Source organism: Danio aesculapii, chromosome 4 (genome assembly GCF_903798145.1).
Source record: "Danio aesculapii chromosome 4, fDanAes4.1, whole genome shotgun sequence".
NCBI classification, from domain to species: domain Eukaryota; kingdom Metazoa; phylum Chordata; class Actinopteri; order Cypriniformes; family Danionidae; genus Danio; species Danio aesculapii.
In genome coordinates, this window is record NC_079438.1 from 12108716 (window position 1) to 12131161 (window position 22446).

At 37.1% G+C, this 22446-nt stretch overlaps 1 protein-coding gene and 1 non-coding gene across 2 annotated transcripts; both read right to left on the reverse strand.

The window, feature by feature from the left end:
- Nucleotides 1-4748: 4748 nt before the first annotated feature.
- On the reverse strand, nucleotides 4749-14658 carry LOC130222199 (gastrula zinc finger protein XlCGF49.1-like). The gene is made up of 2 exons (XM_056454836.1): nucleotides 14522-14658; nucleotides 4749-5554 (listed from the first exon to the last, which is right to left on the reverse strand). The coding sequence occupies exon 2, from the start codon at nucleotides 5537-5539 to the stop codon at nucleotides 4901-4903; it is 639 nt and encodes a 212-aa protein (XP_056310811.1). The 5' UTR covers nucleotides 5540-5554; nucleotides 14522-14658; the 3' UTR covers nucleotides 4749-4900.
- A 6636-nt stretch (nucleotides 14659-21294) lies between these two features.
- Nucleotides 21295-21366, reverse strand: trnap-cgg (transfer RNA proline (anticodon CGG)). Its single transcript has one exon. It is a non-coding gene; the product is annotated as a tRNA-Pro (tRNA).
- Nucleotides 21367-22446: the final 1080 nt, after the last annotated feature.

The following is a 22446-nucleotide window of genomic DNA, read 5'->3' on the forward strand; positions in this document are numbered from 1 at the left end:
GAATACACTGAAAAAGGTATAAGAATTTAGGGAGTATGTTCATCTTCACGCAGTTGATTCTGCCTGCTATTGACAAAGAGAGAAGAGACCAGCGGCGAAAATCTTGGTCAAACAGCTCTGGGCCTTAAATGGTAAGTAGGATAAAGGATATTCAGAGACAGCATTATTAATAGGCATTGCTTCACTTTTTGTCAGATTTAATTTATAGCTTGAAATTTTACCGAATTCTGTTAGCAATTCAAGCACCTCTGGGATAGAGCTGGCCGGGTCAGCAATGAACACCACAAGGTCGTTTGCATACAAAGATACTTTAAGGTCAACCCCCAGGCCAGTAGTCGTGGTTCCAAGTGACATGCTAGTATCTTATCAAATACTTTTACATCTGCACACAGTAGAGAAATGGGACGATAATTATTACACTGAAGGGGGTCATTATCTTTTTTAAGGATTAAGGAGATAGAGGCTTGGCGTAGAGTTTGAGGAAGTATACCAGATTTGTAAGATTCATTAAACATATTCAGCATAAGAGGTGATAGTTTCTAAAGAGGTGATGTTATAAAAAATTCCGCTGGAAACCCATCAGGACCACTTTGCAAAAGGCTCAGCGTTGTCTTAACTTCATCGAGAGTGATGGGATCATCCAATTTTAAGGCCAAATCAGGATCGATAAGGGGAATATCAAGATTATTGAAAAAACTATCAAGGTGTGATTCTTCGTTAAGGCTTTCTGAGGTGTAAAAGGAGTTGTAGAAATTTCTAAATTGGTTGTTAATGAGAAGTGGGTCAATTGTGGGTCCGGAGAAGTTATATAGTTTAGGGCAGAGGACTGACGTAGCTGGTGTGCTAATAGTTTACTAGGTTTGTCACCAAATTCATAGTAATTATATCGGCTTTTATGAAGCGCTATAGTGGCCTCATTCGTTGTCAGCAGGTCAAATTCAGTTTTTGTTGTAAGTATTTTCTTAGACAAATCTGGAGTAGGTGAGGTTTCCATTCTGGATTGAAGCTCCGCTAGATATTTAAATTAAGAAAGACTTCTGTTCAGATGCCTTTTCCTCTGATGTGCTGAATAAGATAGAATTTCTCCCCTCAGAAAGGCTTTACAAGCTTCCCATATAATACCAGCTGAAGTGCTAGGGGTGATATTTGTAGAAATAAAAAGGTCAACCCGATCGTTAATAATTTGCACAAAATCTCGGTCATTAAGCAATAGAGTATTTAGGCGCCAAAAAGACCTAGGAGTTGTCCCACAAGGAAACGGTCTTTGATACATGGAATTAATTTATTATCAAGGAGAAAATAATGAATCCGAGAAAAGCTTTGATGGACTGGTGAAAAAGAAAACTGTTTTGATTTAGGGTTAAGAAAACGCTAGGCATCGGAAACTGCATATTGTTCCATAAACAATTCAATAGTTTTTGCGGATTTACTTTGGGTTTTGATGAAGAACAATCTAGAATAGGATTCAGGCAGCAGTTAAAATCTCATCCCAAAATAAGTTGGCTAGAATTTAAGTCAGGAAGGGAAAATAAAAGATTCTTGAAAAAAACTTCATTGTCCCAATTCGGTCCATATATATCTGCTAATACCAGATGAGTTCCATTAATGTGGCCACTAATAATGATAAAACGTCCATTTGGATCAGAAATTACTTTACACACAGAAAATGGAACTAATCTATATATAAGTATAGCCACTCCTCGTGACTTACTGGAAAAAGATGATTAATTTTTCATTTTTAAGTGATCAGCACTTGTAAGATGAGTTTCTTGGATAAAAGCTATTTTAGTGTTTAGCTGCTTCAAATGGTTGAGAACTTTATTACGTTTTATAGGTGAGTTAAGCCCTTTGACATTCCAGCTGGAGAATGTAAATACACCAGTAGGTATGCCACTGAACACAGAAGACATTAAAATCTATTTGTCACAAAAATTTTCTCTGGCCCCCGCAGAAGAGAAGAAAAAAAAAAAAAAACACCTACCCTCGCCCTCCTAACCCACACACATAACTCCAACAAACGATGTAGGCAAGAACATCTACATCATACATATCTCCAACCAAAATGGTTGCAAGCTTCCTTCTTCATTTATACAATCTCTCCCCATGTTTTACTACACAACCTCATAGTTGTATTTATACCATCACTACATACAACAGTTTGAATAATTGACTTACAAAAATAAAGGGAATAAACATATTTTGAACTATGACTTATCCATAAGCTGGTAACAAACATTGTATACACTTTAACAAGGCTTTATCCGCAAAACGTGATGATATATCATCGTCCATGAAAAAGAAAAAGGCAAGAAGAATGAGTCACCATTGTCATCAAAAAGCAATAACAGAATTGTCCGGAAAAAAGAAATCACACTGCATCATGACGTACAAACATCTGTTAGTGTAAATTGAATAGTCACCCAGTAGTAACTCCTTGAAGTGGCATGAGTTTTACAAGAAAAAAATTCTCCAAGCAGTTTATAACTAGAGATGTGTTTATATCATATCATAGTCCAAAGCAAAGAAGTGAACTACTATGCTTCTAAGTTCTGTATGTAGTTGGCTTCATTAGCTGTTAGCAGCCATAGTTTCTCACCGTTCGGTACAGTGATGCATAGTTTAGCTGGATAGAGAAGAGCAGGTCTGAGTCCGCGCTTGTAGAGCGCTGCCATGGCATCTTTGAATTCACTGCGCAGCTTTAGGACATCTGGACAGTAATCTTCAAAGATCCGAATCTTGGTCTGAAATTTTAGACCGCAGCCACTCGTTTTCTTTAGTGAGGCCAGAGCACGTGGCCTCTAGGTGTTCAAGGTGCTGGGTCACCTCCGTGAGTCCCAATTCGAGGCAACTGATGCGCTGGTTGTGAGCCGCAACTATAGAGTTAATATTGTCCAACTTAGTGTCCAAGCTTTCAAAAGAGGCTTTAAAATCCGCAGCAAGAGAGGCTCTGAGCTCTCGTGCAGGGCGCTGATTTCAGCTAGCGTAACACTAGAGCTAGGCGAGGACGACGCTTCACAGTCTTTTTCCACCTGTTTGCCCTTTCCTTTCGACATGTTAAGTGAGAATATAATACTACGCACTCTAAGAAAGAAAAGTAAATAGATGCAGGTTCCCAAAAAGTTATAAAACAGCGAGGTTTGTAAAGAAGAAATGAAAAGTTAAAGGGAGCTGGTCGCACTCACAGCTATACCAAAGGCGGCATAACCGGAAGTCCTCAGGTGTGATTCTAAGATCTAGTAATAAGAGCTAAAATTCATTTGGGACGGTTGTCAACTTATTTTGCACAAGCACCAGAATTGAGAACCACTGCTCTGAGATACTCAAAATAAAAAACTATCATACTCAACATGAATTGCCTTTCTAAAGTTACTTCTCTACTTCAGTAAATCCCTGTAAATATTTCTTTACAATATTTAAAACAGTTTGATCATTTAGTCAATTAATTTCTCTGGAACAATAAGCACCCTAGGTTGCATAGGAGTACATCGCAACAACCAGTTGATAATAAAAAGAGTTGGGGCTTCCTGAGCACTTATTTCATTAATACGCCTTCAGTCTGAGACATCTCACGCACTGGTCCATCCCTCCTGAGAGAGCTCAGTCTTGGTTTATGGTTGAACAAGCCATCCTATTTCCCCTTCCACCACTGCAATGTCTATCCGTCCATCTATTTATTCATTTTATTTTATAAATGTGTTATTTTTGAGGCTGATCTCAAAAATATTATAATTTTTACTGACAGAATTTTAGGTGCAGGCTAGAACTGTCTCTGCCATTTCCAAATAACATTGTCCTTTTGACATTTTACAAAAAGTGTTATGACCCGCTTGTTTGAGTTGCAACATAAAAGAGAGATGAGCCAACAAAATAGCCTAAATGCTAATTATTTATTATAAAATGTAACTCACAATCAAACAAAGCAACCAACAAATGTCTAGAGGTAATAATGAAGATAAAGAACTTAAGATACAATCACAACAACATGATATGTAAGTAAGTAATGCAAAACAAAACCATAAGGTTAAAGAGTCAATGAGATGGCAGGTCTTGACATGAGGACTCCTGAGAAGCAACAGCATCCTGGGGTAGCTAGCGCAACAACTTTTATATACCCATTGAGGAGTAATGCAGGCATCCAATCAGGATTTACCACATAGTCCAATCTGGAGTCTTGGGATCATCACAGTGTATTAATATTGTAAAACTTAATACCTGTCGCTCTGCCTAAATCATAAAATATTCATCAAGTTTGTATTCTACTCAAAAAAGTATATGTAGTAAACTAGAAAGAATCTTGAACCTTAAAGTAAAGAAACTTTACTAATAAAAGCTGCAACATAGGGCAATTAAATGGGCTTTCTAAACTTGAGGCCCTGGCATATTGCAAACTAACCATCCTGGAGCTCCACCTTCTTTGATGTGCGGTGTCTTCCCAGTGATTTGTTTCTCATTCTAGGAGTCAGAACAACACTAGCTACATGAATACACTGGAGAGTAGAGTACAGATGTATCTGCACTGTGGTGCTGTTTGCCAGATGTTTTTGAAACTGTTCTCTCAGCCACCACCATTGTGTTTATGGTAAACGCAAGGAGCGCAGCAAATTTACAACCCCACCTACTGCAGTTTAGGACTGCTGGAAAACAGTATACCGTCACTCAGCCTTTTCTAACATTATTCAGACATGAAACATCCTGTGAACATGAGAAAGTGTTTTGCTGCATTCATGTCATGTGTCATGTCATTTGTCCATGTGTTTCTTAAGGTGCGCCGAATGAGCGAAACTCTGTAGACACTGATCAGATCTGTACGGTTTCTCTCCAGTATAAATCCTCTTTTGTGTTTTCAGATGTGTTAACTGAATAAACCTCTTGTCACAGTGTGAACGCTTGTACTGTCTCTTCAGTGTGAGTTGTCTGGTGCAGTTTCAATTTTGGAGCTCATATTCACACCAGTGTGGATCTTTTTGTGTTTATTAAGGTTTGCTGATCGGTTGAAACTCTTCCCACACTGAGTGCACATGAATGGTTTCTCTCCAGTGTGGATCCTCATGTGTTGATTAAGGGATGATGATTGGCTGAAACTTCTCCAACACTGAGTGCAAGTGAATGGTTTCTCTCCAGTGTGGATCCTCATGTGTTGATTAAGGGATGATGATTGGCTGAAACTCCTCCCACACTGAGTGCAAGTGAATGGTTTCTCTCCAGTGTGGGTCTTCATGTGTTTATTAAGGTCTGATGATTTGCTGAAACTTCTCCCACACTGAGTGCAAGTGAATGGTTTCGCTCCTGTGTGGCTCATCATGTGTTGATTAAGGGATGATAATTGGCTGAAACTTTTTCCACACTGAGTGCATGTGAATGGTTTCTCTCCAGTGTGGATCATCATGTGAATCTTAAGATTGCCTTTTCTTCCAAAACTCCTTCCACACTGAGTGCAGGTGAAACGATTCTTGCCTCTCCTTTTCAAAATACTATCAGTCTGTAAATTAGTTTTTTTCCTCAATTTTGACATGATGTTCCTCCTCTTTACTCCCCTCATTCTCTTCAATTAGGTCTGAAATAAATAAAACATTAGTTTTCATTAAGTCTTAAAAACTCATCAAAAGCTGAAAAGTGAAAAGACACTGGAAACATTGGCTACACACACTGTAATTTTGATGCACATTAAATAAATCAGATCATATTTTGTTCAGTCCATTAATGTGTACACATTTAAGCAGATTCAATTCATCTTTCAAGAGTTCACACTTAGCTCATGATTGATTATATGCAAGTTTGGCATTCTGTCCCTGGAGAGAGCCCTGAGCTCAAAAGGTCTCGAGAACTTGAATACTACTATGGTACTTGAATAGCTTGTAGGATCAAAAACGGGGCCGGTGCGGGTATAAATGGAGAGATAAGAGTTGCTACCCGAGTGGTGTACTGACTAACGGAATATGTACAACTATATGTGCTCCCGGGGCAGTGTTAATTGCATGGCAGTGGTGAAATGTAGCTATAAAGTTCAGCAGAGTGTCTCTGCTGCTGCACATGTGCGGTGAGTGTTAGTATCATGGAATTATTGAAGGGTAACTGAGGTCAGGCAGAGCGTCACTGCTGTGGCAGTGGTGCAGAGGGAAATGAAGCTCACCGGAGCGCCTTTGCTGCAGAGGTGCAATGGAAGTCAATATTGGAAGGGAAATTTGCCTCCGCAGAGACGTTTTAACTGCTTTGGCAGTGCTGGGGAGTGTACCAGTAGTGAATGGCTAAATGGAAGTGTATTTGAGCTCAGCAGAGCATCACTGCTGCAGCAGTGGTGTAGAGGGGAATGAAGTTCAGCGGAGCGTCTCTGCGATTGTAGAGATGCAATGGAAGTCAGTATTGGAAGGAAAGTACACCTCTGGAGACACGTTTTAACTGCTGTGGAAGTGCTGGGGAGTGTGTCAGTAGTAAATGACTAAATGGAAGTGTATGTGAACTCAAGCAGAGCGTTACTGTTGTGGCTGTGTTGCAGAGGGGGAATGAGACTCAGCAGAGTGACTCTGCAGCTGCAGAGGTGCATTGGTAGTTAGTGTCTGGAGTGTTATGTGTGCTCTTACGGAAATGTTATGATGGAAGTGGATAGGAGCTCAGCTAGACTGACACTGTTGCTGCAGTGGTGCAATGATTGAGTGAAAAATTAGCAGATTAAAGAGTTGTGTGGAATCCCGCAGGAACTTTGGTTCCGGTCAATAGTAATGTGGGTATGAGCTCAGCTAAAGCTACAACATTGGTGTAGTAGTTGTGATGAACAGTGCCATTATTAATGTGAGACGAGGAAGATACACATGTAAACCTCTCCTATACTGACATTCCGATACTTCAGAGCTCAACTTTATCTGAAAGTGTAAGCAAAGAGCACAACGTAACCAGCAGAGGGCGCACAAGACTAATGAACAATGAAGGAGAGAGAGTTACCTTTCTCTGACCCTCATCTGCTCTTACCTTCCTCTGACCTCCTCTCCTTTGAGTGCAAACAGCTAGCGCAGCTGACCATGAAGGCCTGAGACTCTCTGTCCATGGGATGGGGAACTCCCTGGCCACAGAGCCATGATACTCTTTGGTCATGGATGCCGGTACCCTCTGTAGGCACCGGTACCTCGGGTAGCGTTTAATGGCTTAAAACTGTCTAAATAATGAGCATGTAATTGTTTGTATGTTGATTCTTGTTCTTAAATGTACCTAGGAACAACTATAAATTTGTTCAAATAAGACATGACCTATAAGTTTAGCTGACTATTAGAACTCTTGACTGAGTGGTCAGACCACATTATACAGTTGGTCCTTAGTGATTTATAATGTGTTCTTTGATGTAATAGGTAAGACCCAAATGGTGTATGGGTACTTGTATCTCTGAGCATAATTCAATATGTCAAGTCCTCACTGATATTTGAGGTGTAATTATGTGCATGACCTGATTTTGGCAGTATAAAAGCGCAGCCATACTGATCAGCTTTGCGCTTTCTGACTTATCTATAATGAGGGTGGTTGCCCTTTATCCTCAACGGAGGACAAAGTAAGGATTTTGTTTCTGTTATTTGTCTTTTGTTTATTCTACTTTTTTTATTTTATTAATTTTATTTTATTATTTTATTAATAAAAGTGTATTTTATTACATTTTTTTCACTGAAGTGGACATTGACTTAATTTTCCAGAACCCATCAGAGTTACCCTGTGTGGTAAAGTATGAATCTAATTTATTATTTTTTCAAAAACATTATGAAGACGATCCTTTAACTAAACTCTAGCCAAGAAGTATTGCGAAGGGAGGATCCTGGTTTATCTTTGTTTAATTGGGGTAATTAAATAAAGTTAATCCAGCACATAGTGCAAAGGTTGAGTATAGCTCAGTAGAGCTTCTAGAGCATTGTTACTGCTACTATGTAATGTAATGTAATTAAATGGTGGTCAGTATGAAAGCAGTATGTATCCCAGCTAAGCCTTTGCGGTTGAATTATTGCGGGGAGTGTGATGATGGTGAATAATATATATATTTTTTTTTAAATAAATGAAAGTAAGTGAAATTATGAAGAGGAAGAGAAAAAGGGGAAGATAGTAAAAGAAGTCCTACACTAGTAGGGTGAAAAATAGGGAGAACTGCTGCTTAGAAACTAGAGTGTTGTTGTTGGCTACCTAGAATCAGCTGGGCTTCTCTGAGGTAATATAGCTGAGGCGAATGTATGATTTGAAGGCGTTAGAAGACCAACATCCGAGAGTTTGTATCTGTTGTTGGGAGAGGCCGTTGTGGGCTGCTGTAGTGGCTGCTCCTATCCTGAATGAGTGTGTAGAGATTGGTTCGGGGTGGTGGGAAGCCTGAAATGCAGAGAACTTCTTTTAGGTGGTTTTGAAACCAAAAACGTGTTACTGGACGGTTAGCCTCATCAGTAAAAAGGGAGGCGAGGGGGTTATGTTCTTGGGCTCTCCTGTTGTGCAAGAATGCTAAGAGGGTTTGGAATGGGTGTGTGGGCAAGGGGATGTCAAAAATGTAATTAGATTGTTCTTTGTATAGCTGATCTGTTTTGCTTTGCTTATTATTGAAAGATAGAGTTTCTTTATCCAGCAAGGTTAGGTCAGATATGGTGGGGTGGATTGTGGGATTGAAATTAGATGTTATCGTTAGTTCAAAACCCCAAAAAAATCGAGTGTGCGGGCTGTATGTGTGGAAATAGAGTGTAATGGGTTGTCTGGCGTGGGGGGTGGGGGGAGTGGTTTTTTTTTTTGTATGCCATTGATAAGGAGGGTGGTTTGAGAATTTGTAAGGACATCTGAAGGAGACCCGTGTATCAATTTGTGAAAAAATTTAATCCCACTTAGGTAGCTTCAAATTGAACTAGCTTGTATATCTTTTGAAATGTATAAATGTGAAATGAATGAGGTGATAGAGAGGAAGGAAAAGGTGTTTTATACAGAGAGTAGAAGTGTTTGAAAGAGCTCCATGCAGTGAGATATGACTGGAGAGTTCTAGGGGCGACTGCTTGAAGGATTAGAGAAATAGAGGATTCTTGGAGGTGATATAAAGGGTGGTTTATGGCAATGTCGTCTCTGAATAATGAGGAACAGGTGTTGGATGAGGGTCCGCTTCTGGCACCAATAGCTAAAACTTATGGAAAGAAAAACAAGTCAGCAATTACATTTTTTGCAACCTGGTACATGTTCAGCAGTTATAATCAATTGTTTTGTGGCTGCTATCCAAACGAGGCGTCTTAATAAGAGCATGATTGATGGTGAGTGCGAGTGCCCTTTATTAATGTTTTTTATTTTATTTTTTAACAAATAAAAAAATGCTATGGAATTTCACTGTGGACCAAGAATGGTTTAGTTACCTGTATTGTTCAAAATATCATGTTTTGTGTTTATCTGAGGAGAGATTTAGAACAAGGGGAGTGTGAATTAATGATGACAGAATTTCCATTTTTGTGTAAAATATCCCTTTAATAAATCCAGTGTTCTGTTTGTATGGCATGGATTTAAGTGCTGTTTTTGTTTATTTATTTTTAGATTGCTCAGGACGGGTATTTTATACCCACGCACCAAAGAAACTTTTTAAGATTTAGGGAGATGCATCACTGCGGTTTCTCTCATATTGCAAAAAAAAAAAAAAGAGAAGAGAGCCTTGGATCTACCAGTTCAAGCAAACATTTCATCTGGTGAGACAATCCTGCATAACAGCTCTGTTTTAATCTCAATTTGTAGCATTTCACCTTTGATATGAGGGGCTTGTTTTGAATTTAATTATTGTAATTTCTTCTGTTTGATATAAAGACAGCCTTGGAGATCCCGCTTTGGAGAGGGTGCTTTAACAACTCAGCCAGCTATCATTTCTTCACTGCCATACAGATTGTGCAGCAAGATACCAGGAGGCAAAACAAGAATTTGTTGATTTTTTTACCTCTAGGTACATTATTTAATTCATGTGTGTATACTTGTATTTCATTCAGTACTTAGTGGAGGAGCAACAGAGACAGAACCCTTATGTCCTGCTGCTTGGGGATGAACTAAACTGCTCTCAGGCATTTGTTATTGTGAAAGGAGTGGCACTAAATTCATGGATTTAAATAAAGCTTAGCCAATGTATTAAAAGCTGTGGATTTTTAATTTACATATAAAGATGAATACTACTACTACTATAATATTAATAATACAAATAATTTATTGTTATATAGTGGTTAAGCCACATTTTGGCAAAATAACCCAACAAATTAGTTATTTTTGTGACCCAAATTGTTGGGTTAACCTTATCAACCCTATGGATTGGGTTAAAATAACCCAACAGAAAGTCGGTGCCAAATTGACCCCTCTATGTGTTACCTGTTGGGTTATTATTAACCAAACTGTTTTAAGTGAGTATACATTTCTCACCTTAAGGTGATGCTCATGCAGACATCCCAAGTCTCTTGGAAGTTCCGGGAGTATCCTGCAAACTGAAAGATAATCTCCCGGAAATCGCGCATCTCCCGCCTGGTCCTTAAATACGTCGCACACCACTCTCCACCGCATCCCTCCCAGATCTTCAGGTATGTCGCACGCAACTTACCCCCACCGCTCTTCAGGTATGTCGCGCACAACTCACCCCCACCGCTCTTCAGGTACATCGCGCGAAACTCACCCCCACCTCTCTACAGGTACGTCGCGATGTTAAATTCTGTGCCCCAGTATACCTATACTTTGCCCAGTGTGGCCATATACACATCTTATTTGACGGAATGCAAACTGGCAAAGAGATGTTAAATTTTAATTACAATAAATGGGAGGGTGGCATGTGTAATTTATTAAACTAACGAATCACTTATTTTTTCTTTTCTTGTCTATTTCTTATCTTATATTTCTTTCACTGATGCAGATGTGTAATCTGTGATTAAAACCTCTGCCTCTGTAAAGTGCGTTGCGCTTTTTTTTTCACTGTGACTTGAAAATGCCTTCAGGTATGCGCCGTGCGCGCACATTAACCCATGGTTATCTTCAGGAGGTTGATTTAACTAACTTTTATCAGCTGTTTTGGAACCGACATACTCACAATAAGCAGGTTTTGGGTTAATCAACCAAAAGTTCAGGGTTTAGCAGATGGTAAATTAACCCAGCTTTCTGGAATATCCCCCTGGTCTTTAATCTGAGCTGCTGTTAACCTGCAATTTCTGAGGATGGTGACTCGGATGAACTTATCCTCCGCAGCAGAGGTGACTCTTGGCCTTCCGACCTGGGGCGTCCGCATGTGAGCCAGTTTCTTTGTAGTGCTTGATGGTTTTTGTGACTGCACTTGGGGACACTTTCAAAGTTTTCCCAATTTTTCGGACTGACTGATTTTCATTTCTTAAAGTAATGATGGCCACTCGTTTTTTTTCTTTACTTAGCTGCTTTTTTCTTGTCATAATACACATTTTAACAGACTGTTCAGTGGGACTATCAGCTATGTATCCACCTCACTTCTGCACAACACAACTGATGGTTCCAAACTCATTTAGAAGGCAAGAAATATCACTAATTAAACCTGACAGGGCACACCTTTGAAATGAAAACCATTTCAGGTGACTACCTCTTGAATAGAAAGAGTGTGCAAAGCAGTAATTAAAGCAAAAGGTGGCTACTTTGAAGAACCTAGAACATGACATATTTTGTTACACATATATTTCCACATGTGTTAACTCATAGTATTGATGCCTTCAGTGTGAATCTACAATTTTCATAGCCATGAAAATAAAGAAAACTCTTTGAATGAGAAGATGTGTCCAAACTTTTGGTCTGTACTGTACCTTACAGAATATTTCATTTTGGGGGTCAGAGAAAAACCAAGCTCTTTTTGTGCCTGTGGCTTTAAATGCAAATGATCAAATGCACTCGCTCTAGATTACTCATGTTGTGTTTCCTCACTTGTATCTTCCACTGGCTTTAAACGTTTGTAACTTGCTTGAAAGGCCTAATTGAGACAGATCCTGCATGTTCACAGCACGTACGCATAATTCACGCTTATATTTGTGAGTTTGCATTATTGTATATAAATTATGCAAATGTTTCCCAGTACTGGGTTGCAGCTGGAAGGGCATCCGCTGTTTAAAACAAATGCTGGATAAGTTGGTGGATCATTCCGCTATGGTGACCCCTGATGAATAAAGGGATTAAGCCGAAGGAAAATGAATGAATGAACTTATGCAAATGCTTAATGCCACGTTTGCTGTAATCTGGAGTGATGAGGAAATGACAAGATGACATACTTTGCTACTTGTTTTCATTCATTTGTGCTTTTGTCTTTGTTTTCTTGCCTTTGTGCATGTCCTGAGGCTTAGCTGAAGACTTGCGTGATGACATTTTTTATACCTAATAAGATGCAGAAATGCCATCTAAAAAGGTGACCTGCTGTTTGTGGAACGTGACTACAGATAACCCAGGATTCTATTTATCGAGGGTTAGAATGAACCAGGGTTAAACATTTGAAGTGTGAAAAGCCATAAGAATACTCAGCATCGGCTCTCAGGATAACCAGAGTACAATGACAAACAGCGACAATTGTCAAACATGTCATAGTGACCTGATCTCATATGCTATTGTTTTAGCACTTCCAATTCAGTTGACAGTTAGAGAAAAGAGCAGGAGTTATAAACGGCAGAAAACAGTCGCACTACTTACTCTACAAACAAGTGTGTTCATGACTATACATACAAAGAAAAATAGAAAAATGTGAAAATTTGACTTTGCAACATCAAGCAGCTTAAGGCATGGTGATCAAGGTTAAATCATTCAAATGAATCATTGACTTCTGCTGTCTTCATTTGTTTCAGAAACATAGATTTCTTTACTATTTAAAACTGCATTTTTGGATATTATTTCTGCTGGAGATACTGTCCTAAAAAAGGCCTTATATATACCTTAAATCAGTGTTTCCCAACCCTGTTCCTGGAGGCACACCAACAGTACATATTTTGGATGTCTCCCTTTTCTGACCCATTAACTTCAGGTGTTGGAGTCTCTTCTGATGTTATGATAAGTTGATTCAGGTGTGTTTGATTAGGGAGAGAATGAAAATGTGTACTGTTGGTGTGCCTCCAGGAACAGGGTTGGGAAACACTGCCTTAAATATACAAGGTTTTAAAACCTTTCCTTTTCCAAACTGTGGTATACCTTGTAAACTGTTATCGTCTCATGCCTAAGCAGCATAACACTGTATTTTGGATCCAAAAATTAATTATTAAAAAAATAAAATTCAGGCAAAAAGATTCCAATGGCGCCGCCTGCTGGTATGTGAAGAATATGGTCAATACTGACGAACTTTACACTCAAATGTTTGCATATCATCAGCATGCTGTAATCCATTTCTTAAACAGCAAAAGTCATTTAGACTAGTTTGTTGGCCAGTTGTAGTCAGTGCAATGCTAAACGTTATTGTTCCACTATAATTTGTTTTGTTTCACGTCGTCCCACAGCAACATCATATAGTTTAGAATACTGTACAATGTTTTATAATAATTAATTATTTTAGTGTCCATTTCATTCAGCATATTTAAAATTGGGGGCATCCACGTTTTCTGACATACTTTAAACTAGGGTTTCTGCAGGTTTCACCAAGTAAAATGCAAGAATTTTATGACATTTTCAAGACAATTATGAATGAAATTTTAGACTCATAAAAGGGAAAGGAAGTTTTCAAATGCCCCAGATGGAAAAGATTTTTATTTGCCCTATCAAAAAAATATTATGATTTAATACATTTAATAATACAATAATAAATGAATGATAAAAAAATTACAATATTTTAGATATTTCTTAGCAAAAGATTTAAAATATTGTATAAAAACTTGTATCCATACACTTTTCCAAACATAAACTTTCTTTGAAAAATTTAATTTAAAAAATAAACAAATGTTTTAAAAGTTAAAAGACTTTTTAAGGCCTAAAATTTAGATTTTGGAATTTAAGACATTTTAAGACCCCACAGAAACCCTGTTTAAATACAATAGCCCTGGTAATTAGTTATTATAATAATGATGTCATTCTAACTCAGGTACTATCTGTCAGAACTAGTAACAACTACTAGAAACAAGTTTAAACCCATAAAGAAGTTGATAAAAAAGGGAATTGTGATCAACGTGACATATGCAAATGGAAAGTACTAAGCCAACACTATCACCGTAACAGCAGATATCGTCTATGAGAATACTGTAGGTCAAATATCCTCAGCTCAGTTAAACTTTTTTTATTTATTGTTTTTATTTATTTTATATAGCGCCAGTGCTCAAGGATGCTTTACAAACAGTAGGAGAATAGGAAAAGCAATAACCTTAAGAAGGTCCAGAAAATGGGAGACTAATAATACATAAAAATAATGTATAAAGACATGAGAACAAGTAACAGGAAAAAAGCTCATTCCTGTCTTTCAATGAGTGCTTATGTGCATTTAGGAGAACTAGGCAGCACACTCAGGGCTGCAGATGGATTTAATTTAGTATTCTTATTATTAAAATATATCTGAATGAGGATCAAATGACTGAGTTGGTCTTTGAGAATGAAAACTAACCTGTTTGTTCCTGCAGATCTTCCTGTTTGACTCTGAATGTTTCTTCAATCTTCACATCTTCACTCTCCTCTTTAATAAACACCATCTTTATAACAGTGTTGAGATCAGTCGCTTCAGCAGGAGTTTTTCTCTGTGTTTGGACACTTTATCCTGTTTAAAATGAACAAAACAATAAAAAAAAATGTTAAATGAATAAAACAAAGAACAGAAACAAAATAACTTCTCTTCAACACTTGCTTCAACAGTTTCTTTATATGAGAGTAATTAACAAAAATAAATCCAGTAAGTTCAAGCAAGAAACAATAGCCACAAATGAGCTGATTAAAACTAGTACTCCATTTCTTATATATATATATATATATATATATATATATATATATATATATATATATATATATATATATATATATATATATATATATATATATATATATATAGTGATGTATACTTAGAATGGAATGGCATTATACTATTTAATAAACTAAACCTTCATTAAAACACTTATTACACACATTTCTGTTCAAACAATAGCCCTCATTACTGTGAGTAAAATAGTACTACATTGTATAAAGGGTTAAAATATTATTTTCAACAACAGGTACATAATTTAGCATAGGATGAAAAAACCTGAAACTTTAATCAATCTGTTTATATATGTGTAAAAGTTTTAAAAACAAACCTTTCTTCAGTTGAATCAAAGCATGGAATCACAGTGGAGGAGCGGCGCCGCCTTATGACGTCACACCGCCACGCCAAAATAAAAGTCTTTTTTAAAGCTTTTTTGCCACTTACTTTTAGTCATGAATTATTGATAAAATTTTCCCCTCGTTTTCCACTTTCCACTATATCTGCTCTCTCGCGCACACACACGCACGCATGCACGCACGCACGCGCACACACACACACAGACAGATATTCAGTATTTGAAGCTGATCAAAAACTTTAAACATTTTTAAGACAATTTTGAAAAACATTTTTAATCCACTTGCATGTCTAAAACACATTACTTCCTTTTAATATGAGTCCAAATCTCCTCCTCGTAATTATGACCTCTTCCTTCCTATTTTCACAACTTCCTATCTAAGGTTTATTTTTTCAAATAATATCTGTAATATAATATTTAACTTTACCTTTACTTACAGAAGCATATAAAGGGGTAGTTCACACAAAATTACAATTCAGCCAGAGCGGCCCACTGCATATAATCAAAATGCTACCCATCTGTCCATGCCCTTGAATATGTTTACATAAGCACAAAAGCCATACACACAAGTCTTCACACAAGTAATCAACATTTTGTTCCAGTTCCTGCCTGACTGCTTGAATCCATAAGTGATTCTTTTCAATTTACACACCAGTTTCTCTTTTCTTTCTGATTTTACCTCAAAATTAGGTCCAGACAGAATCTACGGACATTTTTTTGCAATTTCTGTGGAGAATCTTAACTAAAAACTTAACACATGAAATGAAAAATAATAGTTATATATATATATATATATATATATATATATATATATATATATATATATATATATATATATATATATATATATATATATATATATCTGTGTGTGTGTGTGTGTGTGTGTGTGTGTGTGTGTGTGTGTGTGTGTGTGTGTGAGAGACATTGATGACGTTCACATTGTAACACAAAACATAAAATAACAGTCAAAATGCATGAGTAGTTTTGGGTTAATTAAAAATAAAAATGTTTTAAAGCACCAAATCATTAGAGTGATTTCATGTAGGACACAAATGCCTCAAATGCAGCTTTAACATCATTGGAATAAATTATATTTTAACATTTTCAAATAGAAAAGTTAACATATTAAAAAGGAATAATTATTTACAAGGTTACTTTTATATCTGTATCTTTATAAAATAAAGCAGTCGTCCCGAACCTTTGAAAAATAGTCCATGTTGTCTTTATATTTTTAGATGGCTTCATTTATTACTGACTTTATGCGTTCAAAATATGTAATTATGCAGTTGAAGTAATAATGTGCTACTTTTGCTACATAGTAGAAGTGAACTAGTTTTGTTTTGTGTTAAAGCCACAATGGCCATGCATGTTCATAACCACACTTCTTTGTATGAGTGCTTTATTGGGACCTTATAGGCACATTTTGTGCCTGGACTCAACTTAGTATTAGTGAGACTTAACTATTTTGTTAATTACTTAATACCCACAGAGCATGCTCATAGGGCATACTTCTGACCCAGATTCTGTGCCCGAGTATACTTATACTTCGCCCAGTGTGGCCATATACACATCTTATTTGACGGAATGCAAACTGGCATCGAGATCCTAAAGTGCAGTTTTCCATGCGTTGGCATCTTGTTGAAGGCATACAAAAGATCCATGACAAATGATTGGCGAAATGGCCCAGTGGCTTAATGGATAAGGCATCAGCCTTCAGGGCTTGGGATTGTAGGTTCAAGTCCCATCTGGGTTGTCTTTGAAGGTCTCACTTCAATATGGGAGCAATGTTTGGTGGATGAAACACGGTAGCTGTGAAAACCTTTTTGAGATGTGTTTGCATGTCATTAACTTCCTGCATTGCCATGCATATTACCTATTATGACTAAAAGAGTAACGAGATACGTAACGCGAAAGGCCATTTTGAATCCTGCATGGTGCCTACAGAGAAGAGACTGTGTACAAAGACAAAAATGGTGCTTACATATAAAGCTGGTGGGTTGTTCAAGATCCATAAACAAATGTAAGAACTGAATCATTGCCGCTCCTTTTTTGTCTGTATAATTATGGTGGCTTGAAAAGCCAGCATATTGTTATCTATCTTAAACTTCTTCTTCTTCTTCTTCTTCTTCTTCTTCTTCTTCTTCTTCTTCTTCTTCTTCTTCTTATTCTTATTCTTCTGAGACTAATTTCTAAGTGTATCTCCTCCTTGGCCTTTCAAGCTACATACTTCAAACTTTCGTCAAACCTTCAAACTGGTCTGACTCGGGTTGCTATATCTTTTCTAACTGATCCGACCTTGGGTTTTCCGAAAAATGACCCAGAAAAAACCCAAAAGTCTCATTGACTTAACATTGGGTCAAACTTTGTGAGCTTATAACTCTGCATCAGACTGTCCTACAGACTTCTAACTGGACTCATTTAACTCAGTCTAGCCAGCAGCCAATAACTGATGACTTTTTAACTTACTAGCCACTCCCTAGCAACCACTTACAGCACCCTAGCAACTGTCCCATAGACTTCCATTGTAAAAGACTTCCATTTACTTAACATTGGATCAACCTTTGTGAGCTCATAACTCTGCATCAGACTGTCCTACAGACTAGAGTCTGGCCTCATTCAACTCAGTCTAGCCAGCAGCCAATCACTGATTACCTTTAAACTTACTAGCCACTCCCTAGCAACCAATTTCAGCACCCTAGCAACTGTCCCAGAGACTGTGACTAGCTATTCTAACACACGCTAACAGTTTTAACATCCTACTGACATGCTAATCTTGCTAGAAAGGTGCTAGCAACACGATAGTGACATGCTAGTCATGCTAGTAACATGCTAATTCATGCTAGAATCATGCTAACAACATGCTAATTCATGCTAGAAACAAGCTGACTCATGCTAGAATCATGCTAGTAACATGCTAGTTACATGCTAATTCATGCTAGAATCATGCTAGTTACATGCTAATTCATGCTAGAAACATGCTAATTCATGCTAGAATAATGCTAACAACATATTAATTCATGCTAGAAACATGCTAATAACATGCTAATTCATGCTAGAAACATGCTAGTAATATGCTAGAATCATGCTAGTAACATGCTAATTCATGCTAGAATCATGCTAATAACATGCTAATTCATGCTAGAATCATGCTAGTAACATGCTAATTCATGCTAGAATCATGCTAGTAACATGCTAATTCATGCTAGAAACATGCTAGTAACATGCTAATTCATGCTAGAATCATGCTAGTAACATGCTAATTCATGCTAGAAACATGCTAGTAACATGCTAATTCATGCTAGAATCATGCTAGTAAAATGCTAATTCATGCTAGAATCATGCTAGTAACATGCTAATTCATGCTAGAATCATGCTAGTAACATGCTAATTCATGCTAGAATCATGCTAATAACATGCTAATTCATGCTAGAAACATGCTAATTCATGCTAGAATCATGCTAATAACATGCTAATTCATGCTAGAATCATGCTAGTAACATGCTAATTCATGCTAGAATCATGCTAGTAACATGCTAATTCATGCTAGAATCATGCTAATAACATGCTAATTCATGCTAGAAACATGCTAATTCATGCTAGAATCATGCTAATAACATGCTAATTCATGCTAGAATCATGCTAATAACATGCTAATTCATGCTAGAAACATGCTAGTAACATGCTAATTCATGCTAGAATCATGCTAGTTACATGCTAATCCATGCTAGAATCATGCTAGTAACATGCTAATTCATGCTAGAATCATGCTAATAACATGCTAATTCATGCTAGAATCATGCTAGTAACATGCTAATTCATGCTAGAATCATGCTAATAACATGCTAATTCATGCTAGAATCATGCTAGTAACATGCTAATTCATGCTAGAATCATGCTAGTAACATGCTAATTCATGCTAGAAACATGCTAATTCATGCTAGAAACATGCTAATTCATGCTAGAATCATGCTAATAACATGCTAAATCATGCTAGAAACATGCTAGTAACATGCTAATTCGTGCTAGAAACATGCTAGTAACATGCTAATTCATGCTAGAATCATGCTAGTAACATGCTAATTCATGCTAGAATCATGCTAGTAACATGCTAATTCATGCTAGAATCATGCTAATAACATTCTAATTCATGCTAGAAACATGCTAATTCATGCTAGAATCATGCTAGTAACATGCTAATTCATGCTAGAATCATGCTAGTAACATGCTAATTCATGCTAGAATCATGCTAGTAACATGCTAATTCATGCTAGAATCATGCTAGTAACATGCTAATTCATGCTAGAAACATGCTAGTAACATGCTAATTCATGCTAGAAACATGCTAGTAACATGCTAGAATCATGCTAGTAACATGCTAATTCATGCTAGAATCATGCTAGTAAAATGCTAATTCATGCTAGAATCATGCTAGTAACATGCTAATTCATGCTAGAATCATGCTAGTAACATGCTAATTCATGCTAGAATCATGCTAATAACATGCTAATTCATGCTAGAAACATGCTAATTCATGCTAGAATCATGCTAATAACATGCTAATTCATGCTAGAAACATGCTAGTAACATGCTAATTAATGCTAGAAACATGCTAGTAACATGCTAATTCATGCTAGAAACATGCTAGTAACATGCTAATTCATGCTAGAATCATGCTAGTAAAATGCTAATTCATGCTAGAATCATGCTAGTAACATGCTAATTCATGCTAGAATCATGCTAGTAACATGCTAATTCATGCTAGAATCATGCTAATAACATGCTAATTCATGCTAGAAACATGCTAATTCATGCTAGAATCATGCTAATAACATGCTAATTCATGCTAGAATCATGCTAGTAACATGCTAATTCATGCTAGAATCATGCTAGTAACATGCTAATTCATGCTAGAATCATGCTAATAACATGCTAATTCATGCTAGAAACATGCTAATTCATGCTAGAATCATGCTAATAACATGCTAATTCATGCTAGAATCATGCTAATAACATGCTAATTCATGCTAGAAACATGCTAGTAACATGCTAATTCATGCTAGAATCATGCTAGTTACATGCTAATCCATGCTAGAATCATGCTAGTAACATGCTAATTCATGCTAGAATCATGCTAATAACATGCTAATTCATGCTAGAATCATGCTAGTAACATGCTAATTCATGCTAGAATCATGCTAATAACATGCTAATTCATGCTAGAATCATGCTAGTAACATGCTAATTCATGCTAGAATCATGCTAGTAACATGCTAATTCATGCTAGAAACATGCTAATTCATGCTAGAAACATGCTAATTCATGCTAGAATCATGCTAATAACATGCTAAATCATGCTAGAAACATGCTAGTAACATGCTAATTCGTGCTAGAAACATGCTAGTAACATGCTAATTCATGCTAGAATCATGCTAGTAACATGCTAATTCATGCTAGAATCATGCTAGTAACATGCTAATTCATGCTAGAATCATGCTAATAACATTCTAATTCATGCTAGAAACATGCTAATTCATGCTAGAATCATGCTAGTAACATGCTAATTCATGCTAGAATCATGCTAGTAACATGCTAATTCATGCTAGAATCATGCTAATAACATTCTAATTCATGCTAGTAACATGCTAATTCATGCTAGAAACATGCTAGTAACATGCTAATTCATGCTAGAAACATGCTAGTAACATGCTAATTCATGCTAGAAACATGCTAGTAACATGCTAATTCATGCTAGAATCATGCTAATTCATGCTAGAAACATGCTAGTAACATGCTAATTCATGCTAGAATCATGCTAGTTACATGCTAATTTATGTTAGAATCATGCTAGTTACTTGCTAATTCATGCTAGTAACATGCTAATTCAGACTCGGCTTTTCAAGCCACCATAAAGTTTGTCCTCAAACTTTAATATCTAGTTGTACATGTTAAACTGATTTAGATCAGAAGTCCACTAAATGTTCATTAACTAAAATCCCAGCAAAAGCTGCTACATTTAACATAGAAACACTACAGAGAGCACAGCTCTGCTGCTTTGTCTATGACAGGCGTAGGGCTCGTCCGGGATTTGAACCCGGGACCTCTCGCACCCGAAGCGAGAATCATACCCCTAGACCAACGAGCCCTGTAGAAGCAGTCTGCAGTGCCACAAAAAATTCTGTGACACTGATCCAATCTACTCTTTGTTCATGTTGTTTTTGTTACGTGTGTCAGCAACTCCCTGGAGGCATATTACAGTTCACAGGCAGTGAAAAACAGCCCAATGGAGTATTGGATACGGCACCAGCCTTCGAAGCTGGGGATTGTGGGTTTAAGGTACCAACTGGGTTGTCTTTGATGCAGTTCCTTTTAAGTTGGCTGTGCAAGACAATCCAGTGTGACCTTTAAAAAGCTAGGTTCAAACCCTTAGGTCAAAAAGACATGACAAAGGAAAACTCCTCAGAGAAGCTGTTTTGTCATTAGGTGTACACACCAGATCGTCTGAATGCAATATGGCATAGGGATCCTAAAGTACTGTTTTCTGAGTTACAAGAACTTCCTGAGCCATACAACAGATATGACAATTACTAGTACCCAGTGGCCTAATGGATAAGGCATCAGCTTTCGAAGCTGGGGATTGTGGTTCAATTCCCATCTGGGTTGTGTTTCTTGGGTTACATTTAAGTTTTGTGAAACAATTCCGACTTGTTTTCTCAAAACTTAGGCGTGATGATCTGTGGACAGTAGTTAGCTTCGAATTCTCAGACTTGCTGCACACTTCAAATAAGATTCATCCAATCTTGCTTGAATCTCACTGTCACGTTACAAACTTAAAACGTTCTGCTAATCTTTGGCAATGGAGATCTTGACTTCAAGTACCCCGTGGCTTTCAACTAATGGTCTCATGTTAGGTGGATGATGATGAAACGCAAACAAGAAAATAGCTGCAGAAAGGTTGTGATTTCAAGTTAATGAGAGTGGCCTTGTCTGGAATTTGAAACTCAAGACCAGTCACATAATGGATAAATAATATAGAATTAATTTTATCCTTTTGAAGGAATCACACAACCTACAGCTTAGTTTCAGATGGTCTGTTTAGTGCTTTATAATTCCCAATGCCTTAGTTAAAAAGAATTATAGTCTCCATAACCCACTCAAACATCTTTTTTTCTCTTTTTTATTCAAAGTTGGGAACTGGCGTCTATAGAAAACGGCTTGGTTTATT

Excerpts from the sequence above, each read along its gene's own strand:
- LOC130222199 (XM_056454836.1), bottom strand. The coding sequence starts at position 5,539 with ATGAGGGGAGTAAAGAGGAGGAACATCATGTCAAAATTGAGGAAAAAA.